The 23,798-nt window shown below is 36.8% G+C and overlaps 1 protein-coding gene across 1 annotated transcript in view; it reads right to left on the bottom strand.

Annotated features, from left to right (window-relative positions):
* LOC122807067 (contactin-3-like) overlaps nucleotides 1-23,798 on the bottom strand; it is a 2,190,808-nt gene that overhangs the window by 875,354 nt on the left and 1,291,656 nt on the right. Inside the window, exon 6 of the mRNA XM_044077995.1 lies at nucleotides 19,363-19,566. Within this exon, the coding sequence (XP_043933930.1) occupies nucleotides 19,363-19,566 (204 nt within the window). The remainder of the gene's footprint in view (nucleotides 1-19,362; nucleotides 19,567-23,798) is intronic.

Genomic DNA, 23,798 nt, shown 5'->3' on the forward strand with positions numbered 1-23,798 from the left:
TAACGAACATGGTATGATTGTAAAACTATTTATCTTTGCATCAAGGTCTTGTGAAACAAAAAACTTCATCTATTCTTGTTTGGGTTGTAAATCTGTGATCTTGGTGCGAAAATAGCAGTGAGTTACTTTCTCTAAATTTGAATGTGTCTATTAAATTGTGATTTTTCAACCCATTTTTTGAGTAGCTTTGCTATAGGAGTTATACGTATTTTTTTTTTTTTTTGTTGGTGGTCTCTGACTTATCAAGAATGCAATTAAAGTCACCACCTAATATCAAGCTACCTTTATATGTTTTACTAATAAAGTCTAGATGTTTCTTTGTCAAACTTTTTCCTATTCTTGGGAACCAATAAAGATTTACTAATGTCCAGATTCTATTATTGAATTTTATTATAACAAGTGTTATAAGCCCCTCTTTATCTTCATAGCTATAAAGAATTTGGGGATTAATGATGTTTTTTTTCCATAGTATCCTAACTCCTCTAATTTTGGTTTTATATGATGATTGCATTATTGTTGTATATTCATTTGGATTCCATAAATGCTTTTCATCATCTTTAAAGTGAGTCTGTTGAAGAAATATTACTTGCGCTTTGTTTAATTTTAAATATTTTAGTAGGTTTGATCTTTTCTTTGGGTTATTTAAACCATTTATGTTCAGTGAAAGTAGTGTTAAGTCCATGTTCCAAATGAACTTCTTATGAAACAAAATGTCTAAGACTGTGACATATTGATAAAAATATTCAAAATAATTATGAAAATGTGTGAAACAATATCCAAATTGCATAAAATGTTCAAAAAAGGGAAAATGGCCGTATTTTCTTTCTGTGAGCTACTTTTACATATTAACTGAAGTGATTCAAAGTATCCAAAGCATGCAAAGTGTTTGCAAGTGTGTGCAGTATTAGTACTACAGTGCAGTTATTTCACAAAGTAAAGTTGTTTCAAAGAATATTTCATAAAGTACAGTTATTTCAAGACATATTTCATGGAGTACAGTATTTCGAAGAGCCTATTGTGCATCTGTTTATTATTGCAAGTACCTGGTGTGTGTGAATGTTTGTACATAATTACAAGGCCCATTTTGCATTGTTTTACTATAATCTGTGGGCATGGCAGAAGGATTTCACAGACCCAAACCACTTATGTTTGATAACAAAATTGCATAAAATTGAAGATTGTTTGAGCAGGAATATGATATTTTCACACAGACTAATTTTTCTGACAAAGATGCATGCACAAAAACATTTATTCTGCTTAATTTAGCTGTTTCAAAAGCCACTGAAAGAGAGCGCTCATTTGTGTATGCACCTGCTGTGTTTGCAGGGGAGAGGGAAGACCTGGGTTACCTGGGATAGCTCTGTTGAGGGAAATCTGGATGTAAAATCAACCAACTTACCAAACATGAACTGAGAATTGTTACGCTTAATGTAGGTCCACTGACAGAATGTAGCTTGGAATTGGATGACATGATGATATGGAGGAGGCTAGACATCCTGTGTATCCAAGAGTCAAGATGGAAGGGCAGTGCAGCAAGTCACTTGGCTTGGGATCAAGATTCTACTACTCAGGAGGAGGACAGGCTAGAAATGGTGCAGGAATTGTGGTGAGAGAGAGGCTTCAGAAGGCAGTGATTGATAACATCAGAATTAATGACAGACTCATTGCAATCAGACTCCAGTGTAATGATAGGGCAGTATTCATAATCTCAGCTATGCTCCACAGCAAGGTCATGATAGTGAGGATAAGAATGCATTTAGACAGCAGTTGCAGGACCTACTAAATAAAGCAGTACAACATGAGTTGGTTTTGATAATGGGTGACTTGAATGAGCATATTGGGGCAAATAGAACAGGATATGAGGACTGCCTGGGTCCACATGGGTGGGGCAAGAAAAATAAAGAAGGAGAGGCCATTCTAGACTTCTGCCTGGAAAATGGCTTGATAATAGCCAATACATGGTTCAGAAAGAGAGACAGTCACAAGATCACATACAAGAATAGTCAACATGCAACTCAGGTAGACTTCTTCCTATTAAGTTAAAGGCACTGGGGCAGAATCCATGATTGTAAAGTCATCCCCAATGAAACAGTTGGCCCACAGCATAAACCACTAGCTGCTATAATCAGCTGCAAGCAGTGGTGAGAAAAGGCTCTAAAGTCAACAGAGACCAGGCTGAAGTCCTGGAAGTTGACTGGAGAGAAAGTACAACAGTTCAAGGAATTACTCAGGGCTCTAGCACCCCAAGAACAGGAGGAAGTAGGTGGAGTTGAACAAAAGTGGCAGCGCCTAAAAACAGCTGTTATTTATTTGACATTTGTTTATCGGGATGGTCTGACTGGATCTACAGAACCCATTTTCAATAGAGGCCCGGGGAGAAAAGCTCCACATACAGAATAATATAAATACAGTATAATACAATACAATACAAATTACATTAGAAATACTATACAAAATAAGTTACAAGATGTTGCAATATATTACTACACATCTAGACAATTCGGGTCTATTTCACGTTGTCGAACTCTTAAAAGTACGAATGTCATATGGTAGACACCATATGATCGAACTTTTAAAAGTTTGAACGTTTCAACGGAGATCTCCATACAGTGTTGAATGGGAAGATTTCCCTTTTCTGCACTGTAGTGCGATCTCGGAGTTAGTATATTTAAAGAGCAAGGGGTTTAGGGGGGTGCTGGGTGGCTTGAACCCTGCTTAAACCGTTCAGGTAGGTTTTTTCTTTGGTTAATTTTTTTTGTTACATTTTCGAACTATTAAAGGTTCCATCATATGGTGTTGACCATATGACATTCAAACATTTAAAAGTTTGATTATGTAATATAGACACATCAATTCTATAGAGTTAAAACATTATAGACAATAATAGTCACTCTCACCATATATGATGTAGATAGTGTCCAAAAACAGTATGTACGTAGTGCAATGTGTGACATTGACTGTTATAGTACATGAAAAATAGAATGTTAGTTTCAGTTAGGAAAATAGCAGCCAGAAAGTTAGTGATGCAGATAGATAGTGAGAGAGTTAAGATGAATAGAACAATACAGCCTGAGCAGTAGCTTAAGGATATGGTATAGAAACAGAGAAAGGTTAAAAGAGCCTCAGGATCTTGAAGCCTGTGAGGGATTGAAATGTGACAAAAGAGGACGATAAGGCTAGTGTGCAAGAAGATGCCAGGCATACACCTGGTAGCTAGAGATAGTGAATTCCAAATTATAGAAACACAGTATGGATACAGAGAGTGACCTGGCTTTCTTTTGGGTTTTGAAATAGCTAAGAGACTTTTATCTTCTGATCGTAGGGATCAATTTGGTGTGTAAGGTTTGACTAGACTGGCTAGTGCAGGGCAAGCAGTAGGCTTGAAAATAAGGTTGTGCAAAATGGATAACTGGATAAAGGCAAATTGGTTGGAGAGTTCATGCCATATTAATTCTAGGAGTGGTTTACAGTGGTGCATGTGACATTTAGCATTTGTGGCAAACTTTGCAACTTTGTTGTAGCACTGTTCCATCTTGCTTAGGGTAGAAGTTTATGTTACTTAGGATAGGGGCACCATAAAGATGGGAGGTAAGTAAACATGTTTTTGCAATGGTAGTTATGGTTGCTGCAGTAAAGAAATGTTTGTTTCTATATAAGAGTCCTAATGTTTGATGAGTTTTCTTCATATTTTTCTGTATATGGGGTCAAATTAAAGTTTATTGTCAATGATAACACCTAGAAGTTTGGTTTCCTGCACTGTTTCTATGACAGTGTTGTCAGATGCAAGGATATTGAAATGATCAGTGACAGTGGAGGTGTTTTGGGGATGAAAGTGTACTAGTTTTGTCTTCTTTGGATTAAGAAGGAGTTGGGCATTTCTTAGCCAGGATTATACAACAGTAAAGGACTGTTAAGTTTTTGAAAGTAGTTCTGGTAGTGATTGAGCAGTGCAGATTATGGTGGAATCATCAGCATACTGAATGAGGGTCCCAGGGTAAGAGGCAGTGTGAAGGTTGTTTGTGAAAATGTTAAAGAGCAGGGGGTCCTAGGATGGAGCCTTGGGAGACTCCAGTAGGGTTGTGGAGAAAGAGTGAGAGTTTATTGGATCATTTCACTGCTTGTTTACGATCCTTGAGGTAGCTCTGAAACCATTTTACTGTGTTATGTGAGAAGCCTAAGTTAGACAGTGTATTCAAAAGTAAGGGTTGAGACATTGTGTCAAAGGCCTTGGAGAGAGCAAGGAATACTGTGGCTGTATAGCATCCTGTATCTCTGGCCTTGTTCACAGTGTCTGTAAAGGATAATAGGGCTGTAGCTGTGCTGTGGTTAGGTTGGAAGCCATTTTGGGTTTTGGTTAAAAGGTTGTTTTGCAATGCTGATGGACACCTCTCTCAAGAATTTTGGATATGGGTGACAAGATGGATATAGGACGGAAATTGGATGAATCAAAAGAGTTGCCTCCTTTGTGGACGGGGGTGATGTGAGATTGTTTCCATATAGTAGGTACTTCTGATTCAGACAAAGACCTATTTATAAGGATAGTGATTGCGTAGGTGACTGAGATAGCAGCCAGTTGGAGGTAGTGTGGTGGAAGATTGTCAGCTAAGGCAGAACAGGGTTTTAGTTCTTGTAGCAGTTTCTTAATGGTGTCAGTGCATATGGGCTGAAATGAGAATGGAGATTGTATGATGATTTGTTGAGTAGAGGGGTTAATGACAGGATTAGAAGTAGTTGATGGTCTGGGGTTAGCGTCTAAATAGGTTGAAGGGTGGGGAGTCCAGCATTAGGGGTGTTAGTCAGTAAGTTCGAAATTGATTTTATGAAATGCTTAAAGTTTTTGGCTATTTGTGTATGTGTTAGGATTACAGAAAAGATAAGTGGCCGAGCCAGGTATGGAAATAAGGTACATAAGGAAAGCTGGTGGTGGAATGCAGAAGTGCAGGAAGTCATCAAAAGAAAGAAGGAGTGCAGAAAGAAGTGGGAGATAGAAAAGACTGACCAGGCTAGGAAGGATTACTGGTTGGCTAACAAAGAAGCTAAGAAAGAAGTTGCAATAGCAAAGAATAGGGCATTTGAGGCACTCTACCAACTTCTGGAAAGTGACTCAGTAAGTGGCACAAATAAACTATATCAGATTGCAAGGCAAAGACAGAAAGAAGATAGTCAGACAACCTTCATAAGGGATGCCAGCAACAACCTACTCACCAGTCCACAGGATATCAAAGGCAGATGGAAGGAGTATTTCCAACAGCTTCTGAATGAAGAAAACCCCACAAAAGCTGTATACCCCAGAAACAGCCTAGAATGAGAGAAGAAGAGGAGCCCACCCTACAAGAAGTAAGAACAGCACTAAGGAAATTAAAGTCAGGGAAAGCAGCAGGCTCAGGTGAGGTCACAGCAGATATGACAAGAATGATGGGTGAGGTAGGGGAGAAATGGCTCCTAAGGGTACTCATAGCAGTGTGGAGAGAAGGGCATATCCCAGATGACTGGAGAACAAGCATACTCATGCCAGTGTACAAGAACAAAGGGGACATCCACAGCTGTGGGCAGTACAGAGGCATCAAACTCCTATCATATTACATGAAAGTTCTGGAGAGGGTGATTGAAAATGGGGGCTGATGACGATGATAATGATGATGAGGGAAGACTGCCATGTAGTGGCACCAGCTGAAGCAAGGGATGACCCAGACTGCTTAAAACATAAATTTAGAGACATGTGTAACCCCTAAATGAATATTACAATGGAAAGGCACTTATTTTACACAACAGATCAAAAACCTGGTGAAACTATTGCAGCATATATAACTGACTTCAGAAACAATGCTAAAACGTGCAGATTTGGTGATGTGAGAGGTGACGTGATAGACTGTCTTGTGTGTGGTATTAATAATGGCACAGTGAGGAAGACTTTGCTTTGAGACAGTGAGTTAACGTTAAATAAAGCCATTGAGATTTGTCAGATATATGAGATTACAGAAAGGCACACAAGTATGCTTACCAATGAGAACAGCTGTGGAAGGCACCGTGACAAAGCTCATGTTGATAGTTTGCAGCAAGTGGTTAAAAAAACAGGTCCAAGCACATGGCAGCTACTGCAGGTCCTGTAACAGTCCCTGTCAAACCCTGGGTCTTTCCAGCAAATTCCAGAGCTTGCTCAGCGAAGCATAAGGGTGAGTCAAAACATGTGCCCCCACCTAGTTCATAGTCAACTGTTGTAACTGTGGTGGAAATCACGCACCCAAAAGAAAAAAGTGCTTAGAGTTTGGTCAGCAGTGTCATTCATGCAATAAGTGGAATAATTTCAAATGGTTTTGTATATCACATAGGGAACATTCTTTTACTAAAAGAGGGCATTCCAAGAGGCAAACTGATCAACTAGAAAGCTACAACCCTACATTTTATGTTAATGGTGTGTCTGTGCTTGGTGAAACAGTTAATACAGTAGGTTTGTGGGGAAAGAATGAAATCTTTTGTACTGTTTGGATTAATGGGAGTCCTGTAGAGCTCAAAGTAGATACTGGCTTAAAGTGCAATGTTATGTCAGCAGAAACATTTGCTAGAGTAAAAGCTACAAAACAACTTGATTTGACAAAGCGTGCAAAGCTTGTTGCTTATGGAGGTGACAAGATTCAAACGAGGGCTCAGTAGTGCTGTCATCTTACTCTGCTGGGAACAGCTATTTCTTGCAATTTTGTCATGTTACTCTGCTGGGAACAGCTATAACTTGCAACTTTTTTTAGTTAAGAGACACATGCAGTCATGATTAGGCCTCAGAGACAGTTTGAAAATAGGACTGCTTTCATTTAATAAAGAAGTGCACCATGTAAGCCTGAATAACAACAGCTCAAATTTCGCCCAAACTATTTTTTCTGAGTATGCTGATATTTTTGCGGAGAAATTAGACACTCTACCAGTTGTGTACTCCATGAAGTTAGACCCAGAGGTCAGCCCAGTTGTCAGATCAGCACAGAAATTTGAAGTAGCTATGCAGAGCAGAGTCAAAGGTGACCTAGACAAAATGACAGCTAGGAGTAATATGTCCAGTAGAAGAACCTATTGAACGGGTATCCTCCATGGTAGTAGCTCATAAAAAAAGTATGTATTGATCCAAGAGATCTGAACAAAGCCTAAAAAAGACCTCATTATCCAATGTGCACAGACAAAGAAGTTGCCACCCTCATGCTAAACACCACTGTTTTTTCTGTTCTAAACGCAAAGAGTTCATTATGGCAAATTTTACTTGACCGGAAATCTTCATTGTTAAGCACATTTTGAAGATACAGATTTCTGAAAATGCCATTTGAAATAAATTCTGCCGGTGAAGTCTTTCAATGGGTGATGGAGCAAATTTTTTCTGGCTATCTCTGTGCTATTATAGTGGATCATGTTCTAGTAGGAGGCAATAGTGAAGCTGAACATGACAGAAACCTCAAGAAAGTTCTGGAAAGAGCACATGAAGTAAATCTTAAGTTGAATCCTTAGAAGTGCAAGTTCAGGCTATGAGAAGTTACTTACGATGGTCATTTATTTACCAGTTCAGGCTTTAAAGTAAACAGCAATTCTAAAGATGCCAGCTCCAGCCAATGTTCAAGCCCTACAACGTATTTTTGGTATGGTCATCTATTTAGGCAAGTTCATTCCAGATTTAAGCTACCTTTCAGTGCCATTATGAGAGCTGACAAGCGAAAATGTAATTTGGTCATGGTCAGAACAGCATCAAAGAGTGTTTGATGCCCTGAAGAAGAAAAATTGCCAGTCCACCAACTCTCAGCTACTATGATGTTCACAAACCAAACAAATACCTTCCGAAGGCTGCTGATGAATATTAAAAATCCTTTAATGGATGAATGTCCAAAATACAACCACCATAAAAACACTGTTGAGCACTTTCGTACACCCTCTTAGGTGAACTTCTTCAGAACAATTAAAAACAATTCAGATGCAGGATTGATTATACAGCTAAAATGCATGGACTATTAATGACTGATGTTTATGAAATTGTGTCCAGAAATAAGATAGCGATTGAATATAGTAAAATCGATGCCCATTTGATGGATATGTTATTAGATGGGACATTAACCCAAGCTGATTATGACTTCATGCATAATGATCAACTGGTAATTGCAAGTATGTTTGGAATTCCTAAAATACACAAGGACTTATATAACCTTCCATTTTGCCCGATAGTGGATGCGAAGAAGTCTAAGACTTTCTTTATAGCTAAATACTTGGACAAAAAAATTACAGTCTGGGATAAATAAGACTGAACAAATATGTAAGGATTCCTGGCATTTTTTAAAGTTATTAGGGAATCTTGAGTTTAATGAGGCAGTTTTAGTCACATTAGATGTGCATGATTTATTTTCTGTTATTGCACATGTAGTTGGTATAGAATGGTTTGAAGAGCAACTATATAAAAGCAGAGCTACACAAAAGTGTGATGTGACTACTATGAGTGCCCTTATGGAAATTGCCCTTAAAAATAATTTTTTATATTTTGAGGGACAGTATTTTAGACAAAGCACTGGGGTCGCCATGGGGGCATCATGTGCCCCCATGTTTGCTAACTATATTATGGCAGAATGGGAAGATATGTATATTAAAACTAGCCCATTTTTTGCCAAATGTAGTATCTATGTAAGATTCTTGGATGGCCTGTTTCTGGTGTGGAATGGTACTATGGATGAGTTAAATCAGTTTTTGAATTATGTGAATGATACAGTTTCTTTTTTACAATTTTCTTATAATGTTGACCAGCACAAAACTGTGTTTTTAGATGTGGAGGTGAGCAAAAATTACACTGAAGGCTAATATGAGTCCAACATTTACAGAAAACCTAGGTTTTCTAACACATATTTACATTACACCAGCAACCATCCCGCACATCAGAAAAAAGCTGTTGTAAAAGGCCAGTTTGTTAGACTGGCCAGAATGATATCTAATAAAAGGAATTTTACAGATGAATGTGGGAAAGTGCTAAATGTGTTTCTAATGAGAGGCTGTCTGGAAGGTTCCATCCATGATATCCTAGGAGAAGTCCAAAGAAAAAGAAAAATGGAGATAAATCAACCAGTCCTCCTCCATGGTGGGACGGTGACTATTATAAGGCAACATGAACAAGAGGGATATAATAGAGCATTTATCACCACATACAGTTTGGATGTCAGGTATATAACTAATGTAATTTTAAAAAATTGGTGGTTGATTTTATCTGAACCAAATATGGTGGAAAAACAGGAACAGCACCCAAGGTGATATACAAAAAAGACATCACCTTTAAACAAATATTGAAAATGGCCACTACTACCTCTCAGGCCAACCAAAATAAAAGGACTGGCACATTCAAATGAGGGACATGTAAGTTTTGCACACACATATTAGTGAACAATCAAGTAACAATTCACAAATATACATATACTGCTAGATCCCATTATAATTGTAACTCAGTGAATGTAGTATATGTTGCTATATGCCAACAATGTTCATGTTTTTATGTTGGGAAGACCTCTAGAAGGTTGAGGGATCGGATTTATGATCATATGAGAGACATCAGACTAGAGGCATCCACAAATGCCCTATATAGACATATACAAAAAAAACAGTACACATGGGTTCAAATTTTTTGTATTGGATTCTATACAAAAGGATATGCAGGGCAAAGTAACAAATGATAATTTAAATCTTAAGGAAACTAGATGGCAAATTAGTTTAAGAGCAACAGTATATCCTGGTTTAAATGACAGTTTAGTATGGTCTACTGTACCTTTGTTAAAGATGAAACATTATGTATTATACCATGATCCCCCCAAAACGTGCACGCTGATTGGCCAGCGTGCCCGTTGTAAATCGAGTTATACTAATGGAAAAAGGTCCGGTCGCCCGGACTTTTTTCCATTAGTATAACTCGTTTTTTTTAAACACTGTCTCGCTATGTTAAATGGGTTTAACATAGCGAGACAGCTTTAAAATAAGCAACGGAGTCTCCGTTGCTTATTTTAAAGCTGTCTCGCTATGTTAAACCCATTTAACATAGCGAGGCAGTGTTAGCAACGGAGAAAGCAAGATCTCCGTTGCTTTTTAAGTCTCGCTATGTTAAATGAGTTTAACATAGCGAGACAGTTTTAAAATAAGCAACGGAGATGTCCGTTGCTTATTTTAAAACTGTCTCGCTATCTTAAACCCATTTAACATAGCGAGACACTAAACAAAAGCAACGGAGATCTTGCTTTCTCCGTTGCTTTTGCCCACAGCTCTGATGTACTGCGCAGGCGCGCAGTACATCAGAACTGCCGCGGATGCCAGACATCTGCGGAAGGGCAGTAAACAGGCATTATACTATGCCATTATTTAAGAAAAGTAACAGTTTCTTTTCTTAAATAATGTCAAGTTATAATAGCAATAACCACTTCTGGGTGGGTAATGCTAAATTACCACGGTTGGCTTTTTGGTCCTCGGGCGCCTCGGGACCAAACCACGCCAACCGTGGGTAAATTTAGCATTACCCACACCCAGGCGTGGGTTATTGCTATATTATAAGGGGGGAAGTATGTCCCTTTAATTTTAAAAGATTTTGTAATTGTTTAATTGACAACATGTTATGTAGGTATTTAAGTGCATCTGAATTGTTTTTAATTGTTCTGAAGAAGTTCACCTAAGAGGGTGTACGAAAGCACTCAACAGTGTTTTTTTATGGTGGTTGTATTTTGGGCATTCATCCATTAAAGGATTTTTAATATTTATCAGCAGCCTTCGGAAGGTATTTGTTTGGTTTCACATTTGTGTTTTTACCTTTTGGATTGGATGTTCACAAACCAGTTACTCTTTCCTGTGATGCTAAATTTGGTCTAGGTGTGGTCATTCTTCAAGAGGGTAGACCAGTAGCCTATGCATTGAGAACTCTTACCCAGACACAGATACAATTTGCCCAGACTGAGAAAGAGCTTTTGGCAATTGGGTTTGCAGGTTCGAAGTTCCATGATTATATTTATGGTCAAACTATCCAGACTGAAACTGACCACTAACCTCTTGTTACTATTTTGAGAAAGCCTATGCATACAGCTCCAGCTAGATGGCAATGTATGATGTTTAGATTGCAGAAGTATAATTTCAGTCTTGTTTACACAAAAGGCAAAATTCTTTATCTTGCTGATACATTATCTCGATTGCCAGAAAAAAAACACAGAGCAGCATAAAGATGACCAACTTGATTTTGAGGCCATGGAAGTGAGAAATTTTTCTACCACACATTTTGATGAGCTCAGAACTCACACAGCATCAGATCCATTTCTCCAGAAGCATCAGTCAGGGCTGGCCTTCAAAGCAATCTTGTTTATCAGTATAAGTGCAATCTTATTTTCATTACATTGATGAGATTTTGTCAGACAATGGTATCATCATGAAAGGTCTTAAAGTGATTGTTCCAAAATCCTTGCAACAAGAGTATATTAAGATCTTGCATCATGGCCACCCAGGAGCTGATTCTGCCAAAAGAAGGATGAGAAGTCTGGTATTTTGGCCTTCTTTTTCAAAAGGTATTGAGAAAGTACTTTCATCTTATTCAGTATGTAATAGTACAAAGCTGGATTAACAGAAAGAACCACTGCACTTAAGCCAGATTCCTGAACTACCTTGGTCGACAGTAGCCACAGATATCTTTTAGTGGAATGGTCAGCATTACATGGTATTAGCAGACACTTATTCAAATTGCTTCAAGATTGACCTACTTCTCAACCTAACTTCCAGTACTGTCATTACTAAGTTGAAGCAACATTTTTGTGCCCATGGTAGTCCACGCAGAGTTATTTCTGACAATGGTGCACAGTTTACTAATCAGAAGTTCAAGAGATTTGCAGAACAGCGCGACTTTGTGCATATTACGAGTAGTCCTGAATACCCTCAGTCAAACGGCTTGGCTGAATGTGCAGTTCAAAGTGCAAAACAGCTGTCAGAGAAATCCAGATGTGACAATACCAATGTTTTTCAAACTTGTTAAATCTCAGAAACATTCCTCATGATAAACATTTTGGTTCACTTGCCCAGAGACTTAATGTCAAGACAAATCAGAACCACACTACCAGTCAGAGGTAATTTATTGGTTCCATGTGCTAACAGTCCAACTGTTGAAAAATCATTTGTCCCAGAACTCTTACTATGATAAAACCAGTAAACCTCTCTGTTCTTTACAAAAAGGGGAGATAGTAAGGATGCAGACATCAAAAGGTTTTGATAGCATCGGATTTGTGAAAAGTTTCTGTCGAAAGCCAAGATCGTACATTGTGGAATCACAAGGAGTGGAATTCAGATGAAATCAGAATCATTTGTTACTAGTGTCTAAACCAGTGTTACAGCATCCTGCCTGTCACAAAGACTCTAGTTCTTTTTTTTTCTTTTTTTTTAATTTCTCCAAGTCTTTTGGTTTTCTAACACCGTGATGGAAATGGACCCCATTCCTATGTCAGAGTATGATTAAAGTTCATGAAATTAGTATTGTTTCAGTCTTTGATGTCAGCCAGAAGTGCTCTTCGCAGCACCCGCAATGTGCCCAGTAATGTCTCCTTCTGCAATTCGTATGGCTTTACATGTATTGGTGCAAGCGGTTGCATTGTCATCTCACAACAAGAGGCTCTCTGGTTCGATTCTCGGCTGTGGTGCCTTCTGTGTGGAGTCTGCATGTCATCCCTGCATTTGTGTGGGTTTCCTCCTGGGGGGGGTTATATATCAGTCTGTTGAAACGGCTGACGATCGAATACCAGATGTTCGAACTGTGAACTTCGAACACTGATTATCGCAAGGCCATGGAACACCGAATTCTTTCCCAAGGAAAGAATTCAGTGGGTCGTTTCTGTGGCTTTGTGATTATCAGGAGTGTGGTGGGAAGTTATGGGTCGGGTTCAGGTAAGTGTGCGATTGTGGGGACGTTAGGGTTAGGGTGCAGGTTAGGTAAGTTAGGGTTAGGGCGTGGGTGAGGTGGGTGTGCGATAGTGACAGACTTTAGGGTTAGGGAAGGATAGGTGAGTTAGGGTTAGGGCGTGGGTCAGGTGAGTGTGTGATAGTGACGGACCTTAGGGTTAGGGTTTGGGTTAAGGTAAGTGGATAGATAGTATTGTATGTACAGTTTAGTGTAGGATTAGATGTAGGATTTTAGAATTATGTGTGTGGATTGATGTTTATTTTGTGTGCTTGTGTTGTGTGTGTGTTTATTGGAACAGAGATTTTTTTCCCTGGGAAAAAAATCACTGTTCTAAGACTTTGATGTTTGTGCAATTCGTGGTTAGAAGTTCGAACATATGGTGTTCGAACTTCAGCCATTTCGGTGAACTAATATAGACCCTCCTCTGGGTACTCTGGTTTCTTCCCATGTCACAAAAAACATGCGTCTGGAGCATTTCTTCCCAGGCCACCCTGAAAATTGGCTTTGTACCAAGTTGGACTTTCCCGGTAAACAAATGTTAAATAAATAAATACATAAATAATAAATAATAAATAAATAATAAATATGATTGTAGATTATTTTTTTATAAGACCCAGTGCTCCTATTAGTATTGCAGCTGTATGGCTATCTTTCTTTCACATTGCTCTTGTTTCTGCCTGCAAATCCTGATATTTTATGACTTTGTGTGTCTCTGTATGCAAAACACTGTAGTTACTGGGTGTGGTGATTTAAACAATCAATGCTACTTTTGTCTTCTTTTGATGGACCACTATATCCAGTTTTCTAACATCTGTCTTTTGAACTGCTGGTAATGGGTGATTCCATGTGATGTAGACTTCATTTTCTATGATGCTGTGTGGCTCATGTTTCCAGTGTTTTTCAGCCACTTCACTACCATAATGTTTGCACAATTCTCAGTGCAGCAGGGATGATAGGAGTGAGGATAGTGAAATAAGTGTAGATATGGAAGCTATTCAGCATAAATCATATGCTGCAGTAGTAGGAGGTATCCAGTAAAAAACAACAGGTGCTGTTAACTTTTAAAAAAGAGGCAACCAATTTTCCAAATAAGAATAAAAAAAAAAGATTGTGCATTGGACAGATATTTTGTATGGGATGATATTATTAAGCCATCTCTTTACTTCATTTAAGGATGTTAGATCTTTGATCCATCTTGTTGATAGAAAAATCTGTGCTTGCTTGTGAAAAAAAAGTTTTTCTATGAAATTAATATTTATTCAGGGGAGACAAGGAATTAGGATAAAAAAAGAATAACTATGCTACTTAGGGCTGATGGAACAGAAAAATGTGACATGCAGTAATATTTTGATAAAGTGCGTGAGGAAGTGGGGAAGTGTGTAATATGAAGGATTACAGAAGTGTGTGGAATGGTGGCTGGATGGTGACAATAAAGACAGCTAATGGAAATATTCAGCATCTTGCGAGTGTGATTTTCATGGCTGGGGCAACAGGTTCCTTAAGATACGGGGGCTGCCTAAAATACACTACTTTTGTGGGTGAGATGACCTTTTGATTAGTGAGTGTAAACAAACGATGTAATCAAGGTAAACAGAAAAGCCATATGATGAGTAAATGTAAAATAATAATAAAGACTGAAAAGGAGAGGGTGTTTTTGCTTTAAGAGTAAAAAGGGAGATATGTAGAAGAGCAGGGGCAGGCGAAAACAGAAAGTGTTTAGAAAATGTTGGGTCACACAATGAGCAGCAGGTGAATATTGAAGAAGAGGACAGGAACTGTAATAAACAGCTAAGTGAAAAAGTACAGGGAGTTTTTTTAATCTGGATTTCTGGGTATAGTCAATCAAACAGTAATGGCTAGGGATATTAAAATAAAGAATAACTGATAACAGAAAATACGGATTTGAAAACAGAGAGCGTATTAGATAAAAAGGGTTCAGAAGATAGCAAAGAAGAAGAATAATATAGGCAAGGGAAAAGCAGTATATGTGAACAGTTAAATGTAATAAAGGAGAAAATTTAAATATTTCCTATCAAAGGATAAGAGCAGGAAAATATAAATGTTAATAGCTTGATAAATAGACCTAGAAGATTTATATTTTATATATAGTTATATTAAAGCAGTATAGGAGGCATACTTGCAAGATATATGATTTGTTCTAGAAGCAGAAATATTTTAGTGTGAAATCTTATGGAATAAACAGGCAGTTTGGAATGCTGGTACTGAAAAATGCTCAGCGGTAGTTTATATAAGTATTAGTGACAGAAGTCCTCAGAATAATAGAGTTGTGTGCATATACAGATAAGAAGGAAAGACAATAACCGTTTGATAAAAATGAAACCAGGTGTATCTCTGAACATGAATATAATCGTAAGGGCAGATTTTGGCTGTAGAATCAGAAATATGAAAAAAAAAACATGCAAGATATTAAGAAAGTAAATGAAATTTTAAAACAAAGAAATGAAAATTGGACAGAGGCCAGGTATATACAAAGATACATTTTTTTGTTTTGTTTGTTTCTGTGTTTGTTCATTTTTAGAGAGGTATTCGATAGATAGTATGAGGAAACTATGTGACTGTTTTTTTTTTTTCTGACCAGACAGCAATAAACTATGTGACTGTTTTTATTTTCCTGACTAAACAACACTGTTGATAGAGATAGGTGAAGACAAACAGATGATAAGGCGAGGAAAAGGAATGAAAAGGTTAGCAGGCAAAGATACAGATAAACAGGTTTGGGCATCAGATATGAGTCAGTTACGGTGTGCTGTTATTGCTATGATTCCTTTTTTAGCATGATGGACATACTGGTGGTTAATTTGTAAAGAAAATTACAAGTCATTGCATACTTACGGCCGGAGATGCAATGCAGGAAAGTTAAACATAAATAATATAGCATGACATAAAGAAATGTGAAAGGATATGAATAAAGATAGTATAGGCTATTTTATTAAGGAGAAAGAATTGCAGGACAGGAATAAAAATAAAGTATAAACAGAAGTATTAATGAAATGGAAAAGTGTCAACTTCTTTGACTAAAACAGTAAAAGCTGACTCAGCAATAGAGAAGGAAATGAAGGTTAAGGATGGGGAGATGGCATATACAGAAGGAGGTTAGTGAAATTGTGGAGGGCCATGTGAAAATATATATACGCTACAAGAAAAGAAGCAAGGTGAGTGGAGTGGGGGTAAGGAAATTATCTCAACAAAAAGTTACGCTACAAGAAAAGAAGCAAGGTGAGTGGAGTGGGGGTAAGGAAATTATCTCAACAAAAAGTGGAAATGTTGAATAAAGAAATTGCTTTAGAAGAAGAAATAAAAATTGGCAAAAGAAAACTCTATTAGGCAAAGATGGTATGGGTCACGGTACAGATAAAACAAGTGATAAGACACAAAATCAAATTCTTGCAAAGGTGTTTAATGAGTGGTTAGAAAAAGAAAAAATTAGAAATCAAGGATGTGAAAGAGTCATTAAATGTGCATGGAAAATGTTCAGAAGGAGACATTAGGAATCAAAGACCCATAACATTAAATAATGCTGACTATTAGATCTTTATAAAAATTAAAAAAAGAAGATTTGAGGGAGCAACTCATGAAGTTATAACAAAAGATTATATATGGTATAAAGGGAAGGGAGAGTCAATAATTATTAAATTTAATGAGCGCGTTGAAAAACTATATGCAGGAAAAAAAGAGGATGTGAAAGTAATGTTAGCTGATCATGCTATTTTATGGAATATTTTGGAACAATATGGTTTTGTGGAAAAAATGCGGAGTGAAATAAAGTCAGTTTATGAAAACAGTGAAGTGACAATATTAGTAAATGGATGATTCACTTCATCTGCTTTTTCGAAGCTGTCCTCTGAATAGTAAAGTATTTTCTTTAGTTGTGAATGTAGTTCCCCAAAGATACAGGCTAAGATGTTACTTATTGTGATGATTTAATAACTACAGCTGAAAGTAAAGCTTGGATAAAGGAAGTTGTAATAAAGTTAAAATATTTCCTGAAGAAAGTGGGTTTAAGCACGAAAGCTGATAAAAGTCAAGGAGTAAGAGAAAGCAGTATGTAGTACAGAAGTGGTGCAGTGATTAGTAAATGAAATACCTTTATTGGGCATTACTTTTGGAAAGATGGAGATGGTGGAAAATAAATGGGAAAATAATAAATGGAATTTTTTTGATTTTGGAAAACGTTGAGGTTATCATTTTGAAAAACAAAAGTATATATTATAAATGCAGTAGTGATGGGAAAACACACTTGGGAAGAGTACATTGGATTCCAGGAAAGGAGAACTTCCAGCTAATTTTTAGTTTCATCTGGGTTTCAGGTTAAATTCTGGGCAATATTTTACTTGAGGGCCTCACCAGATGTGCAGTAGCAAGCCCCGCCCAAAACCCACCCCCATGATATGTCATTCGTGAATATGCATTCCCTCCGAATGTACCATCAGATGTCAAAAAAAGAAAACAAGCACACTGACATGTAATATAACAATAATAAAACAGTAAAACAGTAAAACGTTACCAACATCAGTAATTCCCAATACTACAATATTACATTTTATAAAAAAATAACATACTACATTAACTATATTCGGCTACTGTCAGGGTGAACTGTTAATGTTACATTTTACATTAAATTAAAGGTTACATGAGATTAAAGTTAAGGTGTGATACTTTGTTTTTGGTATATAAGCCTGTGCGAGGCTGCAATTATCGATGTGGCATACTCCATGAAGCAGGCTATTACAAACTGGGGTGGTATATGACCCTACCTGTTTGTGCTTCTATCTATAGTAAGGGTTTATAGTGCATTAACCTTTTGTGTTTACATTAATATTCTCACATCATGTATGCATAGTTAGGCACATACTGATGCATATTTTTATAACGTTAGCACACGCGATTGCTTGAAGGCAAATTAAAATTTTTTATACTAAATTATAAACATTAAATAAACATAAAGTGAATATTTCTAGCAACATCCAGCCAGATGGGCAAATGGCAAAAGCAGCAAAAAATAGTTCATATTGCATCCTTCTAGTGCTACTGTTTGCCCATCTTACTGGATGTTGCTTGAAATATTCACTTTATGTTTCTGCTTCTCTCGTCTACAGTAAGGGCTTGTAGTGCATTAACCTTTTGTGTTTTGGAAGTAGTATGTACATTTAATTTATGCTAATATCCTCACATCATGTATGCACACACTGTTACTTGAAGGCTAATTACATATGCAGACCGGGTTGTCACTCAATTTGCGACACGCCCACTTCTGCGCAAAACGAAATGGTGAGGCCCTCAAGTAAAATATCGACAAATTCTGTTGGAGGAGAAAGTTATATACAAGTGTAAAAAAAAGAGGTTTTGGACTAACTCATCCTACTTTGTACGCTGTGTTGATACAAGCATATACCGGGTAACAAAAATTACTGGCACTTAAAAGAATGGGATTGTAAAAGTGTTTTTTTTTTTTTGAAAATAAATATGAGGAATTATGGAATGATTTAATAAGAAATAAGGAGAGAAAAGGCAGTTTGAAAACAGAAGTACGAAAGCATTTAAGTACAAATTTTTATTTTGGAAATTGGACATAGGTATTGTTGGTGATATAAAAATTGTACAAGAGTGCAATGAAAATATTATATTATCCAAAAGAATATATTGCATAATTTATCTGAAGATGTTGTAAGTGCTTGTCAATATTTATGCAGTGACAATTGAGAATAAAAAATGACAGACGAATGCCATATAGTCATAAGCGGAATACTCTAAAAGTCAGGTATTAGGTGAGAAGAGAAAACAACGCACAGATCAACAATAACTTTTTGTTCTCATGCTAAAGAAAAGACTGTACTCTTGTTTAAAGTTCCAGCCTACTATCATCACCTATTTAATTCTGTTCCTCATTTCAATGTAATGTCACATCATTACCAAATTGTTAGTAGACACAGCAGACAATTCATATTAAGACATGCAGCTACAATAATTGGCAAATGCAATAGTGTTGATTATAATAGCCTCTGTTTAGAAAGATAAATAAAGGTCACTTTTAAGAGACAGGCAATTTTTTTCTCACATACAAAACTATTTAAGCCATTTAGCTGCATCATAAAAAGGTTTACTTACTTAGAATTTGCTAATGCAGAAACAAAGTTATTTGATTAATTTATTATGTGTTAAAAATCTGATATAGTGATAAAGTTCTTACAAGTACATCTGTGACTATTCATTTTACCACGTATGAGAGCAGGAAAGAAAATAATACCTTTTACAGACAACCGCCACTGCTTTTTACAGCACTGCATTATGAATAATAAAGCAGAAAAAGTTATTCATTCAAACATAACTCTGGAGTAAAGTTTGCAGACATTTTTATGTTGTAGGAGTGCACCATGAGCATAATAAATCCATCTAAACTTTTATGTGATGCAGTATTAGACAGCTCATACCATCATTCCGTAACACCAGTGGAGTAGGAGATCCCAACACTCTGCTGTTTATTACAGTATTTGTAACAACACACGTATAATTCCCCACATCTGATGCTTCCACCTTAGCGATATATAAATGTCCTGTTTCCTGCGATACAAATCGGCGACTGTCCTGCTGTACAAATGATGGATATTCATTGAAAATCCAAGCATATGTGAGATCTGGAAAATAAAATGAAATAAACAATTTTATGTGTGGTTGGAGGTACATAATTTTCATGTTAATCTCAAAAAGAGAAAGTTCTTAGTATTTAATAATATTTATATATTTTATTAACTGAATACAATATGTTCATGCTAGTAACTCTTTTGGATGTGTTAATTTGTTAATTTAAAAACTGTTAGCCACACATCTTCTGGTATAATTCTTAGTGAAATGGGAAGGACTATTGGATAAATTGACTTGAAAAATGATTCAAGGCTCTGTTATATGCTTCATTGTAGTAAACACTGCACTTCTAGTCAGTATTGTATACTAATAACCGTTAGCTTCAGTTCACCCTTTACCTCAAGCAGAAATAAACATCTGTGAAAGTTAAACAGTCTGTATTTAGAGTTTAACAAATCAATATAATAAACTATGTTTATTAATAGAAGGTAACCTGTATAGACTGACAGAACAATAAATTATTTTAGTTATAATATACATTTTAATAAGTCTTTTGCACTAACAAAGCAATCATTGTGTACAAATGGTTAACTATTAGATGACTGAATTCTCAAAAGAGTGAATTATTCAAAACTGAAACTGGAAAGATTGGAAGCTTGAAAGGGGTGGAAAACACACAACACCTGCTTTTTATAGGGGACAAGCACCTGCATCCCTGCACCCCTCCACACCCTCCCTGAAAATAACATACACAAACTCCGGCATTGTACCACAGTGAAGAAAGGAGCCATACCTTGATCCCCACTGTACCACAAAAGCACATATTAGAAGTCCAGTCCCATTCAAACTTCCAGGTTTTTAATCTTTTTGTCTTGATCTTGAGTGGTTTGCACTTTTTAACATTTGATCTTTGAATAGCGACCTGTAAAAACACATCAGCCTAAAAACTATGTAAGTAAGCTATAATGAAAAAGGCTTTGTACTTGAAACAGGTATTACTTCATGTCCAGAAAAACAGGTATTATTGTATGCCCAGAAGTACGCTAAGGCATTCACTATGCATTGAGGGACTTATTTTCACTGGACATATGATGACATACATGCCATACACAATTCAACAATCTATATGCATAGATGTTTGGCAAGTTTACTTCATTCATTATCGTAACACATGCTTTATGTTATAACTCACAGATATCAGATGGCAAGGATAGGGTCTTACTTTTCAAACTGTATCGAGTTGATGGTCAGTGTTGATATAACACCCCAACACCATGTGGAAATTGGGTAAAAGGAGGTTGATGCTGATGCCAATTGAATGGGAGACTACAGAAAACTTTGCTGGCTAACTTTGCACTGAAGTGGTTTGCCATATCTCTTTTGCTGACTGTGTACGTAGGTGGTTTTGCTGGTGGAAGTGATATTCTGGGGTTGTTATAGGAGATGTACAGGGGGCTTTGATAGTTAATCATACTTCTGTGTAGGTAGATGGGTGCCTCCGTTGCTGACACAACATATGAGTGCAATGCAAGAGGACTCTGGACATAGACCGCCTTCATTGTGAAAAAGGCAGCAGAGAAATTATATGAAAGATACTTAACACAAATATAAGCCAGTAAGAAACACCAGTCACTTCCAAGACACTGCAGTTGTGACTTCTGACTACTGATAGTAGAAATGGGAAGAGATGTGGGTTAAGACCGACTGCAGTGTATTTTGAAATAGGGAACCTCAAACACTGACTGCAGATGACTGGGTTTGACTTGGAACCTTGATCACTGCCAGGGGAAAGACTGACCCATAACTCCAGTTATACTTTGGCGGAGGGAGGACATGTCTAATATTTCATTTTCTGCTGGATTGTGTTTTGTGTAGCAGTTAGGCCAGGCCATCATGGGTCCCATTACCCTGCTAAGTGTTGGACAATTCAGCATAAGATTTATGACAGTATTATGTACCTGTGAAGAAAGAAGCTGTCCTTGACACACTTGCCTGGAACTACTAGCTTGCAGACAGAAGGCTAAGGGCTATACCTTAGTGAAAAAGACTGATAGTTACAGGTTATTGAGCTTGTTTTGCTACTAACCCTGTGTGTAAAAAATTCAAGAAAACTGTTGAAAAGGACTTATGTTTTGAAGTTCTTTTTACTACAAAAAAAATACTGTGTGTGTGTGTGTGTGTGTGTGTGTGTGTGTGTGTGTGTGTGTGTGTGTGTGTGTGTGTGTTACACACACACACGCACACACATGCACACACATTTTATATATATATATATATACATATATATATATATATATATATATATATATATATATATATATATATATATATATATATGGGTCTACTTCAAAATATTGAAAGATCACTTACTTGAATCCCAAATCATTGAAACAACAATATCAAAACCACATACCTGCATCCCATAAAACCAACAAAAATGTTCACCAGGAAAGGAATCCCCTGGCCAACATGAGTTTCCCCTTTTCCCCACTACAGTGCGATCTTGGAGTTGGTATATTTAGTTAGGGGGGTGGGTGGAATGCAGTACCCCACATGTGGAGGGGCCAAGCTCGCCCACTTTGGTGGGTTTTACTTGCTTTGTTGTGCTTTTTGTCCTGGTGGCCAAGTGGTTACTTTCCCAGTGAATGTTTTTAATGGTTTAATGGTTGGTGGATATGTGGTTTCGATATTGTCTTCTCGATGATTTGGGATTTAGAATTTGAGTAAGTTGTCTTTCAATAATTTGACATAGATAGATATAGTTACAGATATATGAGTCTATGTCAAGCAGAAATAATCAAACTAACAAACATCTGACCACAAAATAATCAATAAAATGCATTACATTTAATCCCACAAAAACAAATACAAAATTAAAGTTAAAAAAAAAGACAACAATTGAAACACTTTTTGCAGGTGGGAAAACACCACTCGATTCTGCACATGAGGGCTGTGCCCCAGACTCTCTGCAACTTATATATATCAACTCTGAGCTTGCACTACAGTGATCCCTGCTATACCATGATCTCACACATACAAATATAAGCAAAATGTGATAGTTGCATTTCCATTCTGTTTTGTTGATATGTGCAGTATTTGAACAAATAACAGTATTAGCACCAGTAATTTAACTGTGTATGTGTGTGTGTGTATATCTATCTATTTATAGCTAATGCTCTATATATATAGGGTTTAGGTGAGTTAGGGTTAGGGAGCGGGTGAGATGAGTGTGCGATAGTGACGGACCTTAGGGTTAGGGTTTGGGTTAAGGTAAGTGGATAGTTAGTGGTGTGCATAGTTTAGTGTAGGGTTATGTGTCAGATTTTAGGTGCATGTGTGTGAATTTGTTTGATTGGTGTGCTTGTGTTGTGTGTATGTGTTTTGGATCAGCGATTTTTTTCCCGAGGAAAAAAATTGCTGATCTGACAGTTCGAGATTGTAAGCTTTCGCATACATAAGGTCGATCAATCAGCATTCACTTTTTTAAGCGTTCGCTGATCTAATATAGACCCTACACACAGATATGTAAAGTCAAAAAGACATGAGGTATTTAATCATTTGACTCATGGAAAAATGTACTTTGGACATTCTAATCAAAATATGAAGACAATCTAATTTACAACATTATTTATCACATCACTTTACTTTTCCTTGTAAAATGAAGGCATTCAGTTATCTGCAATACATTTTTTTTTAAATTAGAGCAAAAACAAATAATACAAAAATACCCTTAAATTCTTCTCAGAGTTAAATAACAGTCTTCATTCTATTTGCTGCAGCAGGAAAAAACTATCTGGCAACTAAGTGTCCCTTAGCCTTCTTCTATTTTTAAGGAAAAGTTCTACTGGCTCCCTACTGAAGTGTCAACAATTGAAATGCTGAGTACTGTAAAGCCGGAATAAAAGTCCAAAAACCTGGAGAAGAGTGAATCTCGAAAATCACTCTTCTCCTTAAAACCTTGTTTTGCTATCTCTAACAAATATTTCTAAACAATCAAAGCAAAGTACAGTATATTGACAGTGAGTTCTTACTCAAAACTACTTCCCTTGAATCAAAACTTCTATTTATGTAGTGGATCAGTGTAATGTGTCTCAAGCAGAACTCAGTATCCTGTTCGTATCAGTGCTGCCTGCATTCTTTTAATTTTAACTACTTTTCATAAATTATTGGTCTGTAGAAAAAAAAAAATATTTCTGCTAGGGTGTTTTAGTAAGTATATAGAGCATATATAATTTACTGTCTTATGCCTATAGACAGCTACAGTTTTTACCTTCCTTGTCCCATA

Source organism: Protopterus annectens, chromosome 7.part0, assembly GCF_019279795.1.
Source record: "Protopterus annectens isolate FY-2018-M chromosome 7.part0, PAN1.0, whole genome shotgun sequence".
Taxonomy (NCBI): Eukaryota; Metazoa; Chordata; order Ceratodontiformes; family Protopteridae; genus Protopterus; species Protopterus annectens.